General features: G+C 38.2%; 1 protein-coding gene across 2 annotated transcripts in view; it reads left to right on the top strand.

The window, feature by feature from the left end:
- Window positions 1-184: 184 nt before the first annotated feature.
- Window positions 185-21964, top strand: part of LOC105436826 — a 32052-nt gene continuing 10272 nt past the window's right edge. Inside the window, exons 1-7 of one of the 2 annotated variants that reach the window (XM_030978037.1) lie at window positions 185-578; window positions 5789-5949; window positions 6751-7034; window positions 8118-9877; window positions 12427-12585; window positions 20747-20914; window positions 21497-21663. In XM_030978037.1, the coding sequence (XP_030833897.1) occupies window positions 5813-5949; window positions 6751-7034; window positions 8118-9877; window positions 12427-12585; window positions 20747-20914; window positions 21497-21663 (2675 nt within the window). In that variant the 5' untranslated portion in view covers window positions 185-578; window positions 5789-5812. The remainder of the gene's footprint in view (window positions 579-5788; window positions 5950-6750; window positions 7035-8117; window positions 9878-12426; window positions 12586-20746; window positions 20915-21496; window positions 21664-21964) is intronic. The other variant, XM_030978036.1, reaches the window with a different exon arrangement.

Here is a 21964-nt window from a genome sequence, read left to right as displayed (position 1 = left end):
CTGAGTCACGTCTTTCGGATGGTGACGTTAAAAGGTCGGTCCCAGACGTAAATAATCATATCTGATTGATACACGTCTGTAAAAACCCAATACACACACACACACACACACACATACAATTTTAGGGGATTCCCCATGAGGTCATTGTAAGAACGCGCGCGCGTCCGCACGATATAGGTCGTGGCCAAAGGTCGTGGCCGTGGCCTTCATAGACAAATACAGTAGTGGCATGCATTACGTGCGCAACGATCCCGATGTCACAGTCTTATTTTCAGCTGATTTCTCGCTATTGACGTAGAATCTTGATTTCCATCATCCATGCAAGCTGCCCAGGCTGTAGACAGAAACGACACTTGCGTGAATAGGAAACCACCATTCGCTCGGATCCGATCCGCACAGTACAATTTCTTTCTTGAATTCTTCCCATCGGCCACCAGGCCATGCCACTCCACAGGTTAGACGTTAGCCAGTACAGTAGTAGCGCTTAACTGTAAACAAGCTCTTAGCTTGTGCATGCGGATATCGGATGAACGAGTGGTTTCCAAAACCACGATATAGTCATAGAAAATAACCATCTGGTGAGTATGGGGTTATTTTTCTTATAACTAACATTTGTCAACCTTCTATAAGGCAATTTGCTCTTTATTGTTGACCCATTCTCGTACAGTGTCACTCGTAATTTGCTGTTTGTGTATTTTATTTTACGTTTACCCGAGAGTCTGCAAGAATGCTGTTGATCTCACACGATGACACATATCTGCATTACTATCCTGGCTGTGTATTAAAAGCTGTTTTATTGATTCTCAACATTTCAAACACCACTGTACAAAACTCAACTGAGTGATTTCACTCAAAAGCGTAGACCGAAAGCTTCAGTCTCTATAATCGTCGGTTGTTCCACTGAGACTACGTCTGGCTCCACTAGACCTCCGGTTATAGAGACTGAACGATCGCCTATACCATCGTATGTTGAAGATATCACGGCTAGATTTTAGCCGCTAGGCCCCTCCCACAAACATGACAAACTTGCCACGGCCGTATTGTTATGCCCCCAAAATCCCCCAAAATGTCATTTTACCTCGTCCATATCCAATTTTAAATTAGGCCTAGGCTATAATACATCGGTTCCACTTACTAACTTGATTGAAATAATCCGTTTAATGGTCCCTTTTAAGGAAATTATGGGTCAAAATCGACATCCATGTTGAAAATCTTGCAAGCCGTGTTAAACTCTCGCTGCCGTCAATCTCATCCCTTCTAGTCTACGCCGAAGGCAAAATGATTATGAAGGAAAAACTGTGATAACGCCATTACGAACGTGTAGATGGCGCACAATTTTTAACACGGCTTGCAAGATTTTCAACATGGATGTCGATTTTGACCCATAATTTCCTTAAAAGGGACCATTAAACGGATTATTTCAATCAAGTTAGTAAGTGGAACCGATGTATTATAGCCTAGGCCTAATTTAAAATTGGATATGGACGAGGTAAAATGACATTTTGGGGGATTTTGGGGGCATAACAATACGGCCGTGGCAAGTTTGTCATGTTTGTGGGAGGGGCCTAGCGGCTAAAATCTAGCCGTGATATCTTCAACATACGATGGTATAGGCGATCGTTCAGTCTCTATAACTGGAGGTCTAGTGGAGCCAGACGTAGTCTCAGTGGAACAACCGACGATTATAGAGACTGAAGCTTTCGGTCTATCAAAAGCGGTACTTTAGTGACAATTGATGACACCTAAATATGAGTAAAATATCATTTTTTCATCTTACCATCTTACAAAGAATGCACTATCTCCTCCCATCCGAAGAGCCCTTATAGTGAGAGCCCAATTACTCACATCCACCTACTTGACACAATGCCGTCTCTTCACGCTTAAGAAATCACCTATCCCTACATGCCCCCTTTGTAAAACCAATGATGAGACAGTGGAGCACTTTGTTGGAGTCTGCTCATACCTGGCCCATCTTCGTCAGGATTTCATCAGCAAATTCAAGGAATGCCTCGTGGATTATCCCATCTGTTTAAACCTATATAAGGATGATGACCCACAGCAATTTACCCCTGCTGTTACCCCTGCATCCATGCCTGCCTTCCGAAATTCATAATAACCTACTTCTACTATCGCTCTTTTTCCTACACAAATTGAAGCTTCTCGTTCTAAGACTCTCCAAAGCTCCTAACCGGTCGAATTTTAAACATTTACTTTATTTGGACTCCAGGAATCTCCAAAACAGTGGAGGGATCAACTAAGAAGAAGAAGAAGATGTTAAAAAAATACCCGGTAGTTTAAAAATTCAAGTTGAAAGTCTAGGGTCAAATTTGCCGATCAGCCACACCGGTTTTAGTGTGTAGCCTACATTGGTATGCAATAGAGTGTGGTGTGTGTATTGTGTGTTATACCTGCCTCTCAGCAAGTATGCAGTGCTAGAGGTCAATACGCATTAGCATTGACTCTGTGCTTTGCTGTAGTGGTTGAGCTGAGTGTATAGTCGAGCTTAGAGTTCAGACTTTTGTATTTATCCTTCTCATATCTTTTTACAGGCATTGTTGTCGTTTTTGGTTTCATCAGAGTTTTACAACATAATGAAGAATAAAATAACTAGGAAAAAACTTTGGGCTAGGGTACATTACGAAGGGTGCGAAAGCTTTTGTCCGTGAAGCCTTACATATGTTTAAACCTAACTTGTTTACGGTAAACCACTACGAAAGAGTCTCAGCTACCGGTAAACTGTAGAATCTAGCTTTAGAAACCACCAGATGAAATAATTGAAATATCAAATTGAAGAATAAGAGTTGTTCTAATTAGCTCGTAAATATTGCAGTTGTTAAATTCTTGTTACCCTGTTTTAAAGCCCCACTGCCTACTTTTAGCTACTTGCGCCCTCTTTACAGCCAGCAATGTCTAAGCAGTACCCCTTGACCCCCCATAATGCCCTTTTGCTCATCTTAATTGAGAGCTGATTTGATTAGATAACCACCTACCAGTGACCTTGCAGGGAGGTCTAATCTCTCCATGCCAAACTAGTGCAGAGGGGCTTTAATATGTGAAAACTGAGCGAAATGAAGCGCCATTTTTTAAAACTGAAAATATTGCAGTAGGCCTATTTCACATATTTTCCGTCATTACACCAGGTCGAATTTTTTTTTACTGGACTGCAGCAGCCACAGCGTAAAAACTGCTGATCTATGGCGCATTTTGCATATAATGGTTTGCACGCACAGCCGATGATGCGAACAGCGCATGGGCACACCTCCAATATAGTTGTAGTATCCAGCTTTTTTTACTGAATCTTCCACCAATTTCGAAAGCAGTTTTACACAAAACTACTTACTGCACCACTATCGCGAAACTGGGCAGAGAGTGAGACTGGAGTTTAAAGTCTAGTAAAATGTTGTTTTTTTTTGCATATTCATATTGTCCCAGACTTATCTCTGGAAAAAAGCGAAGCCTCTATTCACCAACTACTAAAACAGAAAAAATATATTTGAAGAATAATATCAATTTGTGTGTGCTGTGAATTTTTCATGAGCTTTGAAGCTAAAATAAGGGAAATATGTGAAGGTGAATTGTAGACAAATTTTGCTCCTCTCTTTGAATAACGATAACTTACTATTTTGAATTTTGAGTGTAATTTTATGAGGGAGTAGGGAAGAGATTAATTGCCCTCCTCTCCCTCCCTTTTGATAGAGTTTAACTCTAGTTCACGTCCATTATACAAGTTATTTGACCTTTCAGGATCAGCAAACACATTTTGTGGCTACAAAGAATGATTGCACATGGGCGAGAAGCGGGCTCTCAATTAATCTCTTCCCTATACCATACTCCCTCATAAAATTACACTCAACCTTCTTACAGGTAAGTTATCGTTTGAGCTTTCAATAAGTGCCCCCTTTCCTTCAATAACTGCCACTTTGCCTTTGCAATAATTGCAATAAGTGCCCCTTTTCCGTTTTTGATGAGCCCCTTTTCCGTTTTTGATGAGTCCCTTTTCCGTTTTTGATGAGCCCCTTCCCCTTTTCTAAATACCCCTTTTTATAACTGATGAATTCCCCTATTAAAATCTGATAGGCACCCTTTTCCTTCAACAGATTCCCCATTTCCATTCTCACAAGTGCCTTTTTCATCTCTGTTGAGGCCTTTTCAGGTGCAAGAAGCGGCCCATCTTCTGACAAGTGCCTACTTTTCCTTTTTCCATAACATGCTACCCTAATTTAAAGCTATTTAGAGCCCCTTTATCTTTAATTCTCATTATAGCTTGCTCGCTACACACGCTCGCATTTGTAGTTGTTATAATTATGTTGTTTTTTGTCCTCTTTTTAAGATTAAATTTTTTGCACGGGGACCTCACAAATCTATATTTTTTTGCTTGCTCGCTCGAAAATTAATGCTCCGACCATCACACCCAACTGCAAAGTTTGTTGCTTAAACATTATATTGTACCACATAAAGAGAGAAAAAATATTGATGTCATCCCTGGTAGTGTAATCACAATCATGACGATGTAGGGGTATATATATCAATGTCTAAAAATGGTGTATGTTCACTTTGAGGTTTCCCTTTGTTGGTGCCCCCCCCCCCCCACTTTGGAAGACGCTCAGCCGACCCTGCTACATGTATGGCTAAGTCTGTAATGTCACTGTGACCTAGTGCCTTACAACTTTTGCAATTTGTTTCAAAACTCAAAATGACCAAAATTTCAACTTTTCAAAAACGAAGAGTTGTCCATGATTACGACACAATCCACAGACCAAATTACAAATTTGAGATACACATAGATTTAATATTCTCATATTTCAAACATTCATAATCTCTTTTTATTGAGTTGACTCAATTTCATTTCAATTTTCACCAGTTTCGTTAAAATTCAAAATTTCTGCTTTCTGTAAGAGTAGTTATTAGCTATTAGGGTTGGATTTTCATTTAAAACCTGACTTTAATTTACTTGAGTCAGTTAAACACACCGACTCACAGTCTCAGCTGTCGAAGACAAAAAAATAAATAATAATAAAGAGAGAAAGAATTCCTGGGGAGCATCCCCCCCCCCCTCCCCAGATCTGGTGCAATTGTGTTTTTTCACTGTTGTTGAAATCTATAAATTCCACCATTTACAGCTGTAACTGACATCACCATGATCTTGTGTCAGTTCCAATAATTTGTATAAACACCCTATACAATCAGAATATTCCCAATATGATATTTAATTAGCTTTACTAGTAATCATAAACCCTTTGAATATATATATTTTGTCAGAGATTGGTACATTACCCCTTCCCCCCCCCCCCCCCTTCCTGAATATAAGCTAGATCTTCACAATACATTTCCATGGGGCGCCAAGTGTAACACATGTGATTCTGTCAAGAAATCAATGTTTTGTCACCAAATCAATCCCACCATTTCAGTTTGTCGCAAAAGCAACCTCACCAAGTGATTTTGTGACAAAGTCAATTACCTTTCATGACAAAATCAATAGGTGATTGCTTTTGTGACATAATTAATTGGTGAGATTGCTTTGTGACAAAATCAAATGATGGGATTGATTTGGTGAAAAAAACATTGATTTTGTGACAGAATCACATGTGTTACACTTGGGGCCCCATACATTCCAGCCCCTTTTATCTTTAAATATAGTTCAGTATTAAATCACACAAGTCAAGTCAAGAGGCACATATTTGGATAAGGAAAAAAAGTTTTAAAAAGTAATCCATTTTATGTACACTGTAAATACATGCCACTTTAATATGCATAGTAAGTAGAATCCCCTTTTTATGGTCAATTACAGGAAGTCTTGCTGGGGTTATCATTCATGTACCTTTCCAGCGGACTGAGTTTCTGTCGAATGAGAGGAACATCTTGCACCATGGATGGATTCTGCCTTCTCTATCTGCTCATGATCCTTGTGATGAGATCTGGTGATGTTGAAACCAACCCTGGACCAGACAGGTCAGTGTATATATTTGAAGCTTACTTTCAGTTCTTTATTGCAACAGTAATGAGCAATAGGGATATTAAAGTACTTTTCTTACTATTAAACCATAACACCACATACATGTACATGCATGCCAATTTTTCTTCCATATCCAACTGCACTGCTTAATGGAGTATAGTCTTGTGTCTGTATGCTTCAATATACCTTTAAATAAATGTTATCATGTAGTACATGTAGCTTAATAAAATTAGGTAGGTATGTGAATGAAGCTGCATGTTCTGACAGTGCTCAGCTGTAGGAGCTAGTGTACATATTTGTAGCCTGGAGTAGTTTATTCTTCCATGTAGTTAGTTGTACAGTCTGTTTCGCCCAAAAGCTCATCAAGAACTGAACTAAACTTACATAGTATGAAGATAGGTGCTTTAATGAATATACAGTAGGGGTTACACCACAATAAGAGATACTTCAAGACCCTCCAAAGTGTTGAGAGACCCCAAAATTTGATGGCCAAATTTCACTTAAATTGTATCATAATGTGAAAAGGGATGTCATTTTAAACACATTTTTGCAGGATTTTAAAAACAAATGTGTTGATGTCAAATATTGATGAAGGAATACAAAATCTAGGTTTTTTGCGTACAACAGAAAACCGAAATTATGTATTCTTTTTATCAATATTTGTCTTCAAACACATTATTTGGGGAAAATCTTTACAATTTAAGGGAAATTTTGGCGAATTTGGGGATCCCAACACCTAAGAAGGGCTTTAAGAGATATTTAAGAGATGCTTGATAAACTCTTGTTTTTAATTACAGGATTGTCAGTGAAAAGGAATTCTTAAAGCTGTCCAAGCAAATTGAACCTAGCCACTACCAAGAGGTGGGCATTAACCTGGACATCTCCATTGCAGAGCTGGGGCAAATCGAGAAAGAGAGCCAACATACCAGTGATGCATTGATGACAGTCTTCACGAGATGGAGAGACAAACATCCTCCGGGCACAGACATCAGGGCTCTTCTAGCAGAGGAATTAGAAAGAAGTGACTTAGGGTCCCTTTCTGGCAAACTACTTTCTGGCAGTCTAGTCCTGAAGCGGACAGGTGAGAAAAAGAAGGAATCATGTATGTCGGCTGCCTGCAAGAAGGCCTTTACTGCTCATGATAATGTATTGCTCTTGCAGGCAGCCAACAAACACTAATTTGACACTTTCTCATTTGGTACAAATAGTGCTACTTATAGCAGGACATCTCAATAGATGAACATCCGACAAGACTGATACTGCCGGTCTGGTGAACCCTTAAAATAAATGTCAGAACACCCACAATGTGGGCTGTCAGTCCATCGGTCGTTGGTCTCATGCACCTTCTAACAACTTTTCAGATGGTTTGCTAGACAGATATTGTCGGTCGTGTGGGCTGTCGGTCGCATGGGCTGTGGTCATTAATACATGGTTACAGACCCACTCATTATGTGCTGTGTAAGGTTTTACATGAAGCTGTACAAGGATTATCATTCAACAAATTTCTTGGCATTTCACAGATTTCAAACCCAGCCACTTTCTGACTATTTTTTTCAAGTCATGCTCATCTTTTGACACCAAGTTTATGAAAATTACACCATTAACAGAGCCCTTTTTATCTTGTGTAACCTTATTTATGTCAGCCCCAAAATGTGTACAAAACAAAAGGAAAATTTACATTTCTCTCAGTTCTTTCTATATTGAGTGGAATTGTAATTGTTCTTTGAGCTATAATTTATAAGGCTTATAAGGTTCATCATTATTGTCTATACTGTTAGTGATTCAAATTAATGATATTGGCATGTTACATATGGATACATAAATAGACATGTACATGTATATACCTTCATACCTAAAGACAAATTCTATTGAGATACATAGAAAAGAAAACAAACAGACATGTCATGCATCAACAATAATATACATGTATGATGTGCAGAAATTAAACTGCAAAGACAATAAATTATTATCTGTTCTCATTGAATCTTGGTCCAGAGAACACCTTCAAACAGCAGGACTAAACAAAAATGAAAATGAAAAGTTGACAACAATAAATACATCAGAAATTTGTTCTTATGTTCATGTGTATATGTTATGAATATCCTAAACAAAAACATTTTGATATTCAGAAGAAATTATCACACTAATTTTATTAAATTTAAAGGTGCACCTGTTACAATGCCAGGATCACAGACCCCACCACTTTCTCCTGACCTGATCAAGAGATGTGCAGATGATTTCAAATTCAAATACCGGACAACTCTTTGTAAGATCAGAGCTGATCCTCTCAACCCCGATTCTATTGCGCCATTCAATGACATGTACACAAACCTTGTCCTGGAAGAGGAATATAGACAAAGCAAGCGACCACTTGAGTACAGGGATCTCTTTGATCTTAAAGTCAATGGAGAGTTCCCCAAGCGGATCATGGTCCAGGGAGAGGCTGGGGCTGGAAAGACAACATTCTGTGCTAAGATTGCCTGGGACTGGATAACTGAAAATCCTGTTCTTCCAAAGTTTGTGTGGGTACTTGTTGTCCCTTTTCGTGAAGCCAAGCAAAACACAATCGGTGAGATTGCCAAGTCGTATCTCTCAAAGGACAACCCAGCAACAGCCTGCCAGATCACTGAGTACATCCGTTCAAATCCAAGACACGTATTCATTGCATTTGATGGAGTAGATGAGATGGATGGCAATATTGTACAGCAAAGGAAAGCTGGTTCAAAGTCAGAATGTCACCAGCCAAAGTCTGCTGATCAAACCAAGGCAAGATCAGAATCCAAGACGAACAAGAATAAGCGGCGAAAGTTACGGCAGCCAATGTCAGGAAGCCCATCAAGTGCCACTTCGCAGCCAAGAGTCAACAGTGCAGAGGCAAGTGGAAGTTCTTCAGAGAGAGGTGACATTGCACTTACAGACATTCTTCGTTCAGATGAACTTGCCACCTGCCCGGTGTTGGTGACAAGTCGCCCATGGAAGGTCACAGAGATTAGATGGGATGATATTCTAAGGAACCAATACACTTTCATACATGTGGAAGGTTTTAGCAAGGAGAATGTGGAGGTTTACATTCACAAGTACTTTCAAGATGATGGGGCCAAAGCAGATCAGCTTATCCAATTAACCAAAAACAATAACATCGTATCTAAGAATATGGCCCCGTATCCTATCTACATAGCTATGCTCTGTCTGATGTGGAAAGAACTTGATGATGAAAAACAAGAAAAGTTTAAGTCATTACGAACTTTTTCTCAAATATTTGATGAAATGTTTGAATTCTTGAAGGTGCATTATGCTCAGAAAAAAATCCCAGTTTTAGACAGCCCATCTTTCCAAGCCTATCGCTCTCAAATTGAGAAGCTCATGGAACCAGTTGCCAAAGTTGCTTTCATCGGGCTACAAGAAAACACCCTTAGTTTCAAAGAAGGTGATTTTGCACAGTGCTCAGACTCCATTGAAACAGCTTGCAGAGTAGGGGTGTTGTCTCAGGAGAAAAAATTGTCATCTAACCTGTATGATAAGAGCAGTATGTTCCTGCAGTCTACTATCTTCTTTCCACACAAACTGTTTCAAGAGTACATGGCTGGGGTCCATCTTTCTTCCCTGTATGAATTAGATCACAATGAATTCAACAGGCTGATTGAGCAAGTAGTGCTGCCTAGAAAGGAAGAGTTTCGGTATCTCCTGTACTTCACCGTGTCACGGGACAAAACCATTGCAAAGCATGTCATGAAATGCATGTTACAGGGTGACACCTCAGGCCATGAGGAGACGGATTTCTTGGTTGATGTATCCTTTGAGAGTCAGGACCTAGATACTGCAGCCTTGGTGAGGGGTAGAATGTCATCTCTGAGAATATGGCCATTCATGACAGCACACACAATAGCAGGTTATTTATTCACTGGACTAGGTGTACATAAAGATGTAAGTTTGATATCTTACGTACATTAATAAGTATTATAATTTAAAGGGGATGTCCACCCTGATATTAAGTTGGTTTGAATAGAAGCAGAAAATGAGAAAAATGGGTCAGTGACAGTTTGAGCAAAAAATTACTAAAATGATTTAAAACTCAAAATGTTCCTATTTTAATTGAATATTGCTCAAACTTTCAATAATTTATTTCTCTCCTTTTCCTACTTTTATTAAAACCAACTTAATATCAGGGTGGACTTCCCCTTCAATTGCAAACCCAACAGGCATCTTCAGGCACACATTTTTTTCTTAGGAATGGCTACCGGTATTTAATGTTTTTTTTATTTATCCATTTATTCATGGTATTAACCAAAATATGATTAGCAGCCAATGGCTGAATTGTTCACACTTTACAAGCATGTTTTAAAATTACATAAAGTACAATACTAAATATGGTAAGAATATCCAAAAGCCAGATGATACTCACAGTACATAGAACACTGTAGATTAAATAATTTAAGAAAAACAGAAACAGAATAAATATAAGTCATGAAACATAATTCATGGAGAGAATTAAATCACACTTTTGATCAATAAATTATGTCCATTGTTCCCACCATTCTATCTATCCCCTTCCACCCCCCCCCCCCCTCTCTCTCTCCCTCTCTCTTGCCTGTGGGTTGTCGGCAGATACATCAATAATTTGGTTACAGATATTTGGTTTAATTCAAGGTTTAAAGTATTTATAATAAATTCAAAAGAGAATATAATTTTAATCAACGGTATGAGTATTAAAAAGAGTAAAAAAATATTGCATAATTATAAACCGTCAAGTTGGTCAATATTGATAAAGTGCATCAATTTTTTTTGCAGGGCTTGAATGGAGTGTAAAATTGTACATATGGTATAGAAATCTAATTAACACTAAATAATGGACAATAATGACAAGATAAACGCATTAAACTGAGGATAATGGGATTTTGCTGGTAGTTTTACCTAAGTATATTGCACAACAAATTTATTTATGGCTCCCTCCCCCCCCCCCCCTTTACTTTAAATTTAAATTCAAGAGCCTATGATGAGGTAATGGAGAGCACTTCTTTTGTAGCGCTCTGTTTTACAAAAAACTTTGGACTAGGTTTGGCCATTTCGCAATGATCGACAATATAAAGTTGATCGCAAGGGAGGAAGCCCGTGGTGAAAGTTTGATGATGGGCTGGTCAATCTTTTGCCCAAACTCGATGCTAGTTTTTCTCTCCTTTCATTTAGAGTAGGTAGTTCCAATTCTCAGAGAGCATGTTGGTATTACATTAGTGCAGTCCAAGCACAAGGCAGCACACTCATTTTTGAATATTTCAATCTGTTTACCTTGGTGTTCAGTTAGCCTAGAGTGCCAAACAGGGGCACAATATTCTACCTTTGGCCAAATGTAAGAACAGTAGACACATAATAGATCATTTGCTGGAAGTTTGAATCTGTTTAATATTCTGAGCATGTATAGTTTTGTGCTTGCTCGCTTGACAATATCATTCACATGATATGAACATTTCAGATCAGTTTAACCAGTACTCCAGGTACATGGAATTTTAAAGGCCCACTGCACTACTTGTAGCTACTTGCGCCCTCTATATAACAAACAATGCCTAATCGGTGACCATTGGTCCCCCATGATCCTCTTTTTCTTATGTTAACTGAGAGCTGAGTTGATGAGATAACCACCTGTCCAGTGACCTTGCAGGACGTTCTAATCCCTCTTGTAAACTATGGCAGATAAGCTTTAATATGCCTACTTTCATGCACTCTCTTACATCCATGACCTTATACCTGATTATCAAATCAAATAATTGTTTTCCCCCTTTTCAAACAACACATTTAAAATCAATGACAGATTATTTGTTTAATAAAAGTGGCATGGACATAAAGACCAAGCACTATACAAAATCAAATCGATAAAGTTTCAAATATTTTATACACAAGACAACATTTAGGAGAGAAAGAAAGAGATGAGAAGGAAGCATTATTAACAAATTTGCACAAGTCTTCAAGGAGATGTCTTTAATACAATATTTTACACTAATGATATTTTTAAGTGGATATACTACCGGCAATGATGATTATTGACTGTCTATTTTTTTTGTAGTGGAGGGGAGGGGGGGGGGGGGTTGATGTGAAACATACATTATGATAATACTTTGGCAGTATCATTTCATATACCCATCATTATAGGCATATGATAAATATCAACAGTACTATTTGAATTAGTTTTATTGGACGACCAACCCTTTTCTGGTTGGAAAATAAACTGCTTGAAATGGCATCCTACACCTCAGTTTTGCTGCAACCAGTCCTCTTGATCATTTGATGCTCAGACTTCGGAGTAACCCTTAATTTTGATGGATGGAATAATTTAGGGCCCTTTAAAAATGGCCTTTACCATGCTGCATTGCAGATAAAATGTTATAGCAGGCCTTCCTTTGCAAATAAATTTGGGATCATATAGGTTTCGTAGCACTACTCTGATGATATCGACCACTGTTTTTGTTTTTGCTTTGATTTAGATCGATCGTGGAGTAAGTAGAGAATTTGGACCAATTATATCACATCATATGGCAGAGATTATATGCTCTGTGTCCTCTCTAAAGCATGTTACACTACGTGGAGCTGCCTTGCACAGTGACTTCTATGCAGTTCTTGCTAAAGACGGAAACAAGTCCAAGGTGAGTGAAAAAACACATTGTAATGCCGTAGTCTAGCCTAAGGGGGCGCTTTGTCAAGACGCAAAACATCAATCGCTTGAAAATTTGAAAAATCACTGTGATTACAGTTGTAGAAAAAAAATTAAGTTGGGTCAGGAATTTAAAAGTTAAAAACTAAAATGTGTATTGTTTTTGTCATTCTGTCACTTTGCATCCTCCCAGTAAGATTTACACAAGGATGTTGCAAAATTTTCTCACAACAAAATACAAAATTGTAGTGGGAGAGGGGGGGGGGGTAAACCTTCCCCCTTCAGTTGCCAAACTTCCTTAAATATCCCACCCACCTCCTCCCCCCCCCCCCATTCCTGCCATGACAAGATATTGCTGCCCCTGAATGTTTGATTTAGGGATAAACCATAATAAACTTGAGTATTGAATGGGAAATGCACATTGGGAGTCAATACATGCAAAGTGTTCAAATAATTTAAAGCCTATCAGAAAAGGTTTTTATTGCCAAGTCTTGAATTATATTTAGTGTTCACTTAACTTCTTTCTGATTTTACGTTCATGACATGTTGCATTAACCTCAATTGAAAATTTCTGCATCATGTCAGGGTTTCTTTTTACAATTTAGTTTTGACTATACAACCGTCTGTAGTGTATATTGGATTCCGGACCAAAGTTTGTGAAGTCAAAGAATCAATTTGAATCAAATATGACATTTATTTTTAAAATTGCCACTCACAGGCCAACAGCTGTTTTGGCTAAAATCACAGTGCACATACCTGCTTAAATGTAAATAAAAATATGGCTGATGATGATGATATCTGATTGAAAAGGGAATTGAGATGAAAATAAGAGATGAACTTGCATATTAAGAATGTTATTCAATTTGTCGACAAACTCGATTTCCTGGTACATCATAGTTATTTACATTTAAAGCGACTACCTATATTCTTTATTTCTGATATTACTGTTTTTCTTTCCTAATCACTGTCTGAGTCGCTGCTACTGTCACTGATTTTCGCTGCTCTGATGTCGTATTCGATGTCCTGCATCCTGCTAAATTTGCTTGATAGTCCTTGGTAGCGGCACCCTATGTAGCACGGTATTTCCTTCTTAGCACATGAGCAGTTCTTCTTGCAACCTTCAGCACATCCGCATGATATAGCCTTCTTCATTGAAACGGGCCAGGCTTGATGGGTACTTCGAACCGGAAGCACGTGCTGATCATCCAGATTCCACCCAAATTCTGTCCAGGGTGGGGTTTTAGGCTTGGCAATGTGTGCTCTCTTATTCATCATTGTTGCAAGGGCATGCAGCTCTCTTTACATGAAGAAAAAATGCGTCTCCTATTTGGGGGGGGGGAGGAGCCTTAGGAGAGTATAGATCTGTTGTTCAAAAACTTGTATGCTCTGAGATTGCCCAGATCAGACTCCTTGAAGTCATCACTTGCTGAGGTGTTAATATATGTTGTGATGGCCCTAATAACTCCTTGATTAGTTCTCTGGATACAACGTCAGTGATGGCCCTTGCCTTGGGGTTCTCGCCAAGTCAACAATCTCTAGTTCTCCATCACTAGCAATGATCTGTGTCATACGCAGAAGAGCAGTTACTTCATCACTCTTCCCTGATTTAGCTCTTGTGGGCCCAGACTTCTTTTGTTTCTTGTTTTGTGTGTGGAACGTGTTCAGCTTCATAATACTTGTCTTCTTCTGAAGACTGGACAGTGATTGAGACAGTGCCTCCACGCCTATTTGTTTAACACTGCTCAAGTTGTCCTAAACTGTGCAATCAGCACATTGCCCAGTTGACACATTTATCAGGGATGTTGTAGTTGCACTGGATGGATTCGTCTCGACTGCTACCATTACCTTGATGACCATCTCTGTGTCCCTTGTTACTCGACATACACCAGATTCATTGTTAGGGCTGGGTGAAAGAAGATGCAGCATCGATATTTACTGTGCAGAGACAGATGTGATGGGTTTTAATTGTTTAAACCCATTTTATCCATGCGGCGGGGTTAGGTGTAATTCCGTCATGACCGCTTTCTTCTTTACTTGGCATCTGCATTTGTCTGTTCAAGAAGCATGTCAGGAGAAACACAATTGTGCTTGCCATCTGCTCTCCTTGCAACAAATGCACCCGCCATAAGTGCTTCATGTACATCAGGGGCTGTTTTAGGAAGATTTTTCATCTCATCAAGATAGAGAGGCAGAGACTGCTGCCCATATTTGTAATGCCCTGCTGCTTTGAGGTAAGGTATCATTCAATATGATTCACAGACATGTCCTACCCAGTCAGCTTCTCGCTGGTAGTAGTTAAATCTATGCAGAACATCAGGAAGGTGGACCAGAAGATTGCTGTTGGTTGATCAACCATTGATTCTGGGAAAAGTTCCTGAAGGGCTGATAACTGTTCATGGGAATTCTGAAGCATTTGCAACTTTTCAGTGGCAGTGATGTCTTTTTGATAGAGCGTTTTCAAGACAGATTCCACCTCTGGCTGCCAGTGATCTGTTTCTCTGTCTGCTGCCCATCATGTCTAGAATGCTTCCTAGTAGAGGCGCCACATAGTTTCGCTCAGGATTCTGAAGGCATGTATGGCCTGGTAGTAGTCGGCTTTATCACCAAACATCTTCTTGGCAGCCCCTTCCTGGCACAGACCAGCTGCAACAAGAAAATCTTCTGCACCTGCCGCCCTAAAGATCTGCAAACTGCTTTCATGTAGTTGTGAGCTTGATGAAAGCCACCCAGCAGTAAGACCACATTGCTGAACTCACTACGATGCTTGTCTCTGATGGCTACAGCGAGCTCATATGTAGCCTGATCTCCAGTTATAATTGTGTATTTGTTACCACGTGCATGTGATGTCCTGACAAGTCAAATCATCATTTCCTTTAGTACAGTAGGGTCAGTTGGAGAAGATGGGATCAGAGGAAGATAGCCAATGATTCTAGCCTGTCTATGTGGATGGAGGTCAGCACGGAATGAGGAAAAGCCCGGAAGTCCTGCTTCTAAAACTCTAGGAGCATCCACCAGTTGCGAAGTTGTGATCATTCTACCGAGGCGCCACATAAGCAGAACGTCCTCAGTCTGCATGGCCATCTGAAGAGTGAGTGAGTCTGGAACCATATTGTATGCAGATGTGAATGAAATCTCAGTTGAATTTTTCTCACACATCTTTTTCTTACACTTCACAATCTGCCCTAAGAATCTTTGATGCTTGCAGGAGTGTATGGTGTTTTCCCTCGATATCATCTCCTTCTAGGCGCCTCAGTTTTTTCAGTGCATCACTAAGTGGTAATGTGGAAGCACATATAAATCCTGAACCTTTGGTTTGATTGAGAACCAAAATATGTGACCCATAGTATTCATGTAATGTATGTTTCAAGATGGTCGCCCGGTATTTATCTCCTTTATCGACACCAAGCTCCTCAAGAATGTCTCGGTACCTTACGCGGATGATTCTATGAGGAATGTGGACAGATCAGGAGCTGGAAAAGAGGAGCTTCCAGCTCATCTACAACATCATAAGGGTTTAACTTTGACCGACCAGAATGCGAAAAGCCTTAAATTTGTTCATATATGTTGTTACACACGTAACTGGATGAAGAATAGGCTTATCACAGATTCTTGTTGGCATATGATGCATTTTGTGTAGTCAGTGCTCATATCTTTGGAAGACTTCTTAGCAGGCACATGCTTCATGGACATGGCACTATCTGCCACACGTTTTCTTGGCTGGTTACTCATCTTGCTGTAGGAACCTATAATATAGAGGGGTGTATCATTTGAATAATAGTTGCACTGTATTTATATTTCATATAAACCTAACTTTGAAATGTTACTTTACATTAGCAGGCAAACTTTCACTCTTTCTTGTAATTCTTGTAAGATCTTAAAAGACAGACCCAGGAATTCTGAAATTCATCTAGTATGAGGTTGCTTTGGTCAATGTCACCCTCTTATACCTATATCAATTATAAAACAACATTGAGATGGGGGTAATAGGTATATTAGTATTGGATTAACAGGAGCATTGGATGTAACAAACATGTAAAGTCATCACAAAAGGTTGCAAATCCGATTTAAGTGTTGTGATCCAAAACACAAGATGGAACAAAATTTATGCTACATTATATTAAGGTTTATTCTAATCTACAAGTGTTAAAGTGGAACTAGTATAAGAAACTATATATTTATTGGTTCACTTTCTCTTATATTTACATCAGGTAATGTTTTAATACAGAGTCCTTGAGAAGAATCTTCAGGATTGCTCCATAGTGATGCCAGATGATTACATATGGAAATTCTATAATAAGCTGCTAGATAATATTTTATCAATAATCCAAAAGTTTGCTAAGAGTAAAAATATTCTGATTTGAGTTAGCAAAACTTACTACATCCTCAAACCTGCAACTGAAATTCCTACCTCATACCAAAAGGTTCAAGCTGGTTAGGAAGTTTCTGATAGTTTCTTCATCATTCTATTAGTTGAAATGTACTTGTAATGTTTGATTTCCTGTCTCTCTGATGTTGCTAACAACTCTGTTTAGTCATTTATAGAAAAAGGGAAGAATGCAATTAATCATTCACGTTTCAGTTGCAAACTTGACACATACGGTATGCGGCAATGATGACTCATATTAAATGTATTATCAGGGAACTAAACTGCATATTGTCCAAAATGAACTTTGTTATGCTATAACATTTTTTACATGAAAAGCAAAACATCTGTAATTTTCAGATCATATTCAACTAATATTACATACCTGCCAACCCTTACAAATAATCCGGAATATTCTGTTTTTCTGGATTAGTCATTTATAGAACTTCATTAAAATATTTGTAGATCCAGACAGGATTCTATGTTTTATTTGACCATGTCATACAAAAACCAAGATTCTACAATTACCTTACACAATTTGTATTAATTACAAATCAGAATTACTAATTTTTGGGGGAATTTATGAATTGCCCCTGCCACTTGTGTCTCCCCCATCGCCCAGCCCAACCGTTCACTGTCCCTTCAATCATTAAGAAAAAGGATAGAATGCAATTAGATGATTCACGTTTCAGTTGCAAGGGCAAACCTGACAGATATGCGGCAATGACGATGCACGTTAAACGTATCATCAAGGAACTGGTCTGTGCATATTGTCCAAAATGAACTTTACTACGCTATACATTTTTTTACATAAAAATCAATGAACCTGTAATTTTCAGATCGTATTCAACTAATATTAGGAAGGTTTTCTATATATTTTTAATTCTTCAGTTTCAAAAGTTATTGAAATATGGAGAAATAACTCCACCAGGTGTAAATGGGTACCTGATATTATTCAGCACTAGTTACTTTGGCAGCTCGGCTACGACCAGGGTAATATGCGTAAAGCACCATGAGCGTCAGAGCTTGGCGGATACTGGTGCTATATAATTATCCTATTATTTATTATTATTATTATTATGTAAAATAAATTCAATCATCATGAATGTGGTATCATCTTGTAGATAATTTAATTTTCTTTCATTAATACCACATGCATGGTAAAATGATGTTCTGTTACAAAATTATCTTCTAATTATTGACTATTTTTTTTCCAGAAAAATATTGTCAGGGTAGTCCACCTAGAAATTGTGCAGGAAGATCCTCTGATCATGTTTATACCGACCGACCTACAACATCCCGACCAAAACCCCCCAAATTAAGGTTTTGCCCCCTAGGTATTCAGCTATTTTGTTGTTGCCTTGATGGTATTATGTCTTCATTCAACAGAACTATAGTACATACAAATTATTAAAACATAGCAGGCCACATAATACGAACCACAAAGGAAAATTATAGTAAGGAATGTATATGTTCTATAGCTAGACCACTTTCATGTACAATATAACATCTATTATTATAATCATCATAATCATTTTACGCTTGTAAATAAAATTATCATTCTTTAAACTCTCTAATAGAATATTATCTTTAGCAATGCTGGTCTAAATATTTGAATTACAATGAAAAGGTGCTATACTGAATATTTTACTGAGAAGATTTGCATTTAATTCACATACCTCTAAAATACAGTAGAATCACTGCAATTCGCTCCTTCGCTCAGGAATTCCTGATCTTCCTCTTACCTGAATCTTCAGTATGGTCATATCCTATTGGACTGTCTATCCCTGACTCTTGACAAAGGCCTTATATTTTCATGCACTTTTGATCTTACTATAATGTACATAAAAATCACCTGAAGGTACTAAGTATTTTAAAACATATAAATAATACACATTCTGACTTCTCACTGTCTGATTTAACTTATAAAAGTATACAAAGGACTAATATTGGGAAAACTACTCTGTGCAAATAAATACTAGCCCCAACAAGACCCTTTCATTGATGCGGTCTCTGACCACATGTTTACAAAATTCCTGCTCCCCCTCCATCTACCAGTGTTAACCCTATTTAGCCCGGGCAGGGGGGGGGGCTTTAGAAGCCCCCCCCCTCGACATTTTACGCGATAATTTTTTAACGCAAGAAAATCTTGCACTGAAATTTTGTGACTTTTTTCTTTCGAGTCTTGCGCATCTTTTGAAAGAAATTTTTTGAAAATCAAACCTACCATAATGAAGTCACGTGTCATTTTGTCTTTGCATGTCAGCCCGAAAATCGCTCATTTTTGTGATTTGTGTACAAAACATATGGAAATCTCATTTTTCAAATAAAGAGATAAAACATTGGTTATTTGGTCTTGTTTATAGTTTAGGTGTCTATTTTTTCTGGGTCCAAATAGTTGAATTATAGTTGGAAATAAAATAAAACAATAAAAACAATAAAATACATGAGTTAAAAAAAAACAAAGAAATACATAAAAAAATATCAAAACAATAGATAACATAAGGAATAACCCTGGTTTTTCAATTTTTTGTGTTGTATTATTATTCCAAATGGTCTAAAAAATATATGTAGTGAGAAAGAATGCTTAAAATATGAATAATGTCTGATTTATGGGCAAAAATGTGAATTTGATGACCTTATTTGCATAAATTACCATAAATATGCTAATGAGTGAATTTTTCAAAAACTTGAAATTACTATAGTATTCTATACACTTCACTTGACATGTATGCAAATTTTCGCGACGATCGGGCGTTTCACGGCCGAAATCATAGGGGGGGCCTTAGAAGCCCCCCCCCCCCCCCCCCCCGGGCTATGCAGTTTCAAAATAGCCCGGGCTAAATAGGGTTAAACCTATTTCAGTCATTCAATTTCTGTACAGATCAAGACTCTCTGCCTTCATGATGTTGAGTGCCTCACACCAGCCTCATCACATGATGACAGCTAGTAAACAAAAGTTATATAAAGAGAAACATACATGTTGATCTAGAAGTATATGTAAATTAATGAAATTGAAAATCTATTTGGCAAATTAACGTAACCTTCATATTGTAGTTATGTTCAAGATGAGCTGGGTATTACTCGGCGTCCTGTGTTTGTTTTTGTTCATAAATATTTTGGATGGATGCAATTACTCAGATGAATACCCAGTAGTTACATGTACTACGGCTATAATAGTAAAAGTTAGTCCTATAAATCTTTTTTGATGCATTTTCTGCGCCCACTACCCTGAACTAACCGATTTCTGAACTTAACCCAGCACTAAAATCTATAATAAACCGTAAGACTAAACCTAAGCTCAAAGTCTATTTGCAGCTCTCATGCGGATCCTATATATATTTGTGACTTAATAAAGCCCAGAACATTTGTCAACTTAAGCTTAGCCATACACATACATGTATATTAGAGCACCCAGTTATATTTGCAGTCATTCAATAAATACATGTATTCTGGTAATGTACTTTAATGAATCACTGTTTGTATCACTATGTAGTGAGAAAATGCACTATGGCTGTGTTTGTCGATCCTCCTGTTGTTTTAACGCAAGACCATCAACAATTTTTCTGTGCTTTCCATCCTGTACTAACCAAATTCTTAACTTGATCCCTGCACCAAAAAGTATTCCTATCACTAAACCTGAGCTCAAACCTATTTGTAGCCCTTATCCAAATCCTATATTTGACTATATAAAGCCCATTGCATTTGTCACCAAAGCATAGCCAGTAATTCAATGAAAACATGTTCTCTGGTAATGTACTTGAATGAATCACTGTTTGTATACATGTAGGTCCACACTGTTGTGCTCGAGTATGTTAGTTGTCCAACATCAGCCTCTTCACATTACCTAGCGGATGCTTTGTGTTCCATGCCAAACCTGACTGACCTGACACTAAATGGACAGGAGTTCCAGGAGGAGTTCTATTCTGCACTGAATGCAAAGGCGTCAACCTTACAGGTGTGTATGTGTGTTTGTACTCTGTATCCATGCCATGATGAATTCATGTACACATGCAGCAGTGGAGATGAGTATTAGGAGTTACTAGTATGATATTTTAACAACATGCAGTCAATAATTTTTCAACGTGTTAATTTTTTTATATCAAAATGTATAATAGTCTTAGCAGACAAAGGAACAGTATTATAAAAAGAGGGGTTTTCATGTGCAGTGTAAGATACAGAATTCAGATGGCTCGAGTTAAAAATATGATGTTCTGCAAAAAACATCACTTTTAAAGGATTGCCTCAGAAAAGATATTTTGGTTTAATGAAGACTAACTTAAAGTTTTTAAGTAAGGTTTTTGGGGGGGACTTGATCCCTGCACCAAAAAGTATTCCTATCACTAAACCTGAGCTCAAACCTATTTGTAGCCCTTATCCAAATCCTATATTTGACTATATAAAGCCCATTGCATTTGTCACCCAAGCATAGCCATACACATACATGTATATCAGAGCACCCAGTTATATTTGCAGTAATTCAATTAAAACGTGTACTCTGGTAATGTACTTGTATGAATCACTGTTTGTATACATGTAGGTCCAAACTGTCGAGCTTGAAGATGTTAGGTGTCCAACATCAGCCTCTTCACATTACCTAGCGGATGCTTTGTGTTCCATGCCAAACCTGACTTGCCTGACACTATGGGAAAGGATTTCCAGGAGGAGTTCTATTCTACACTGCATGCAAAAGCGTCAACCTTACAGGTGTGTATGTGTGTTTGTACTCTATATCCATGCCATGATGAATTCAGGTACACATGCAGCATTGGAGATGAGTTTAAGGAGTTTTTATGCCTCAGTTACGAAGTAGCCGGAGGCATTATGTTTTCGGGTTGTCCGTCCGTCCATCTGTACGTACCTACTTCCCGTTCTTGTGATCGCGTTATCTAAAGAACCGATTGATGGATTTCTGCCAAACTTTGGTCATGTATATTACTTGCAGAGCTGATGAACTGAGTAGATTTTGGGGTCACAAGGTCAAAGGTCAAAGGTCACAGGGCTTATT

This window comes from Strongylocentrotus purpuratus, unplaced genomic scaffold (assembly GCF_000002235.5).
Source record: "Strongylocentrotus purpuratus isolate Spur 01 unplaced genomic scaffold, Spur_5.0 spur5_scaffold_1, whole genome shotgun sequence".
In the NCBI taxonomy this organism is placed as follows: Eukaryota; Metazoa; Echinodermata; class Echinoidea; order Camarodonta; family Strongylocentrotidae; genus Strongylocentrotus; species Strongylocentrotus purpuratus.
The sequence above is the reverse complement of the archived record's forward strand: the minus strand, read 5'-3'. Positions and strand labels throughout refer to the sequence as shown.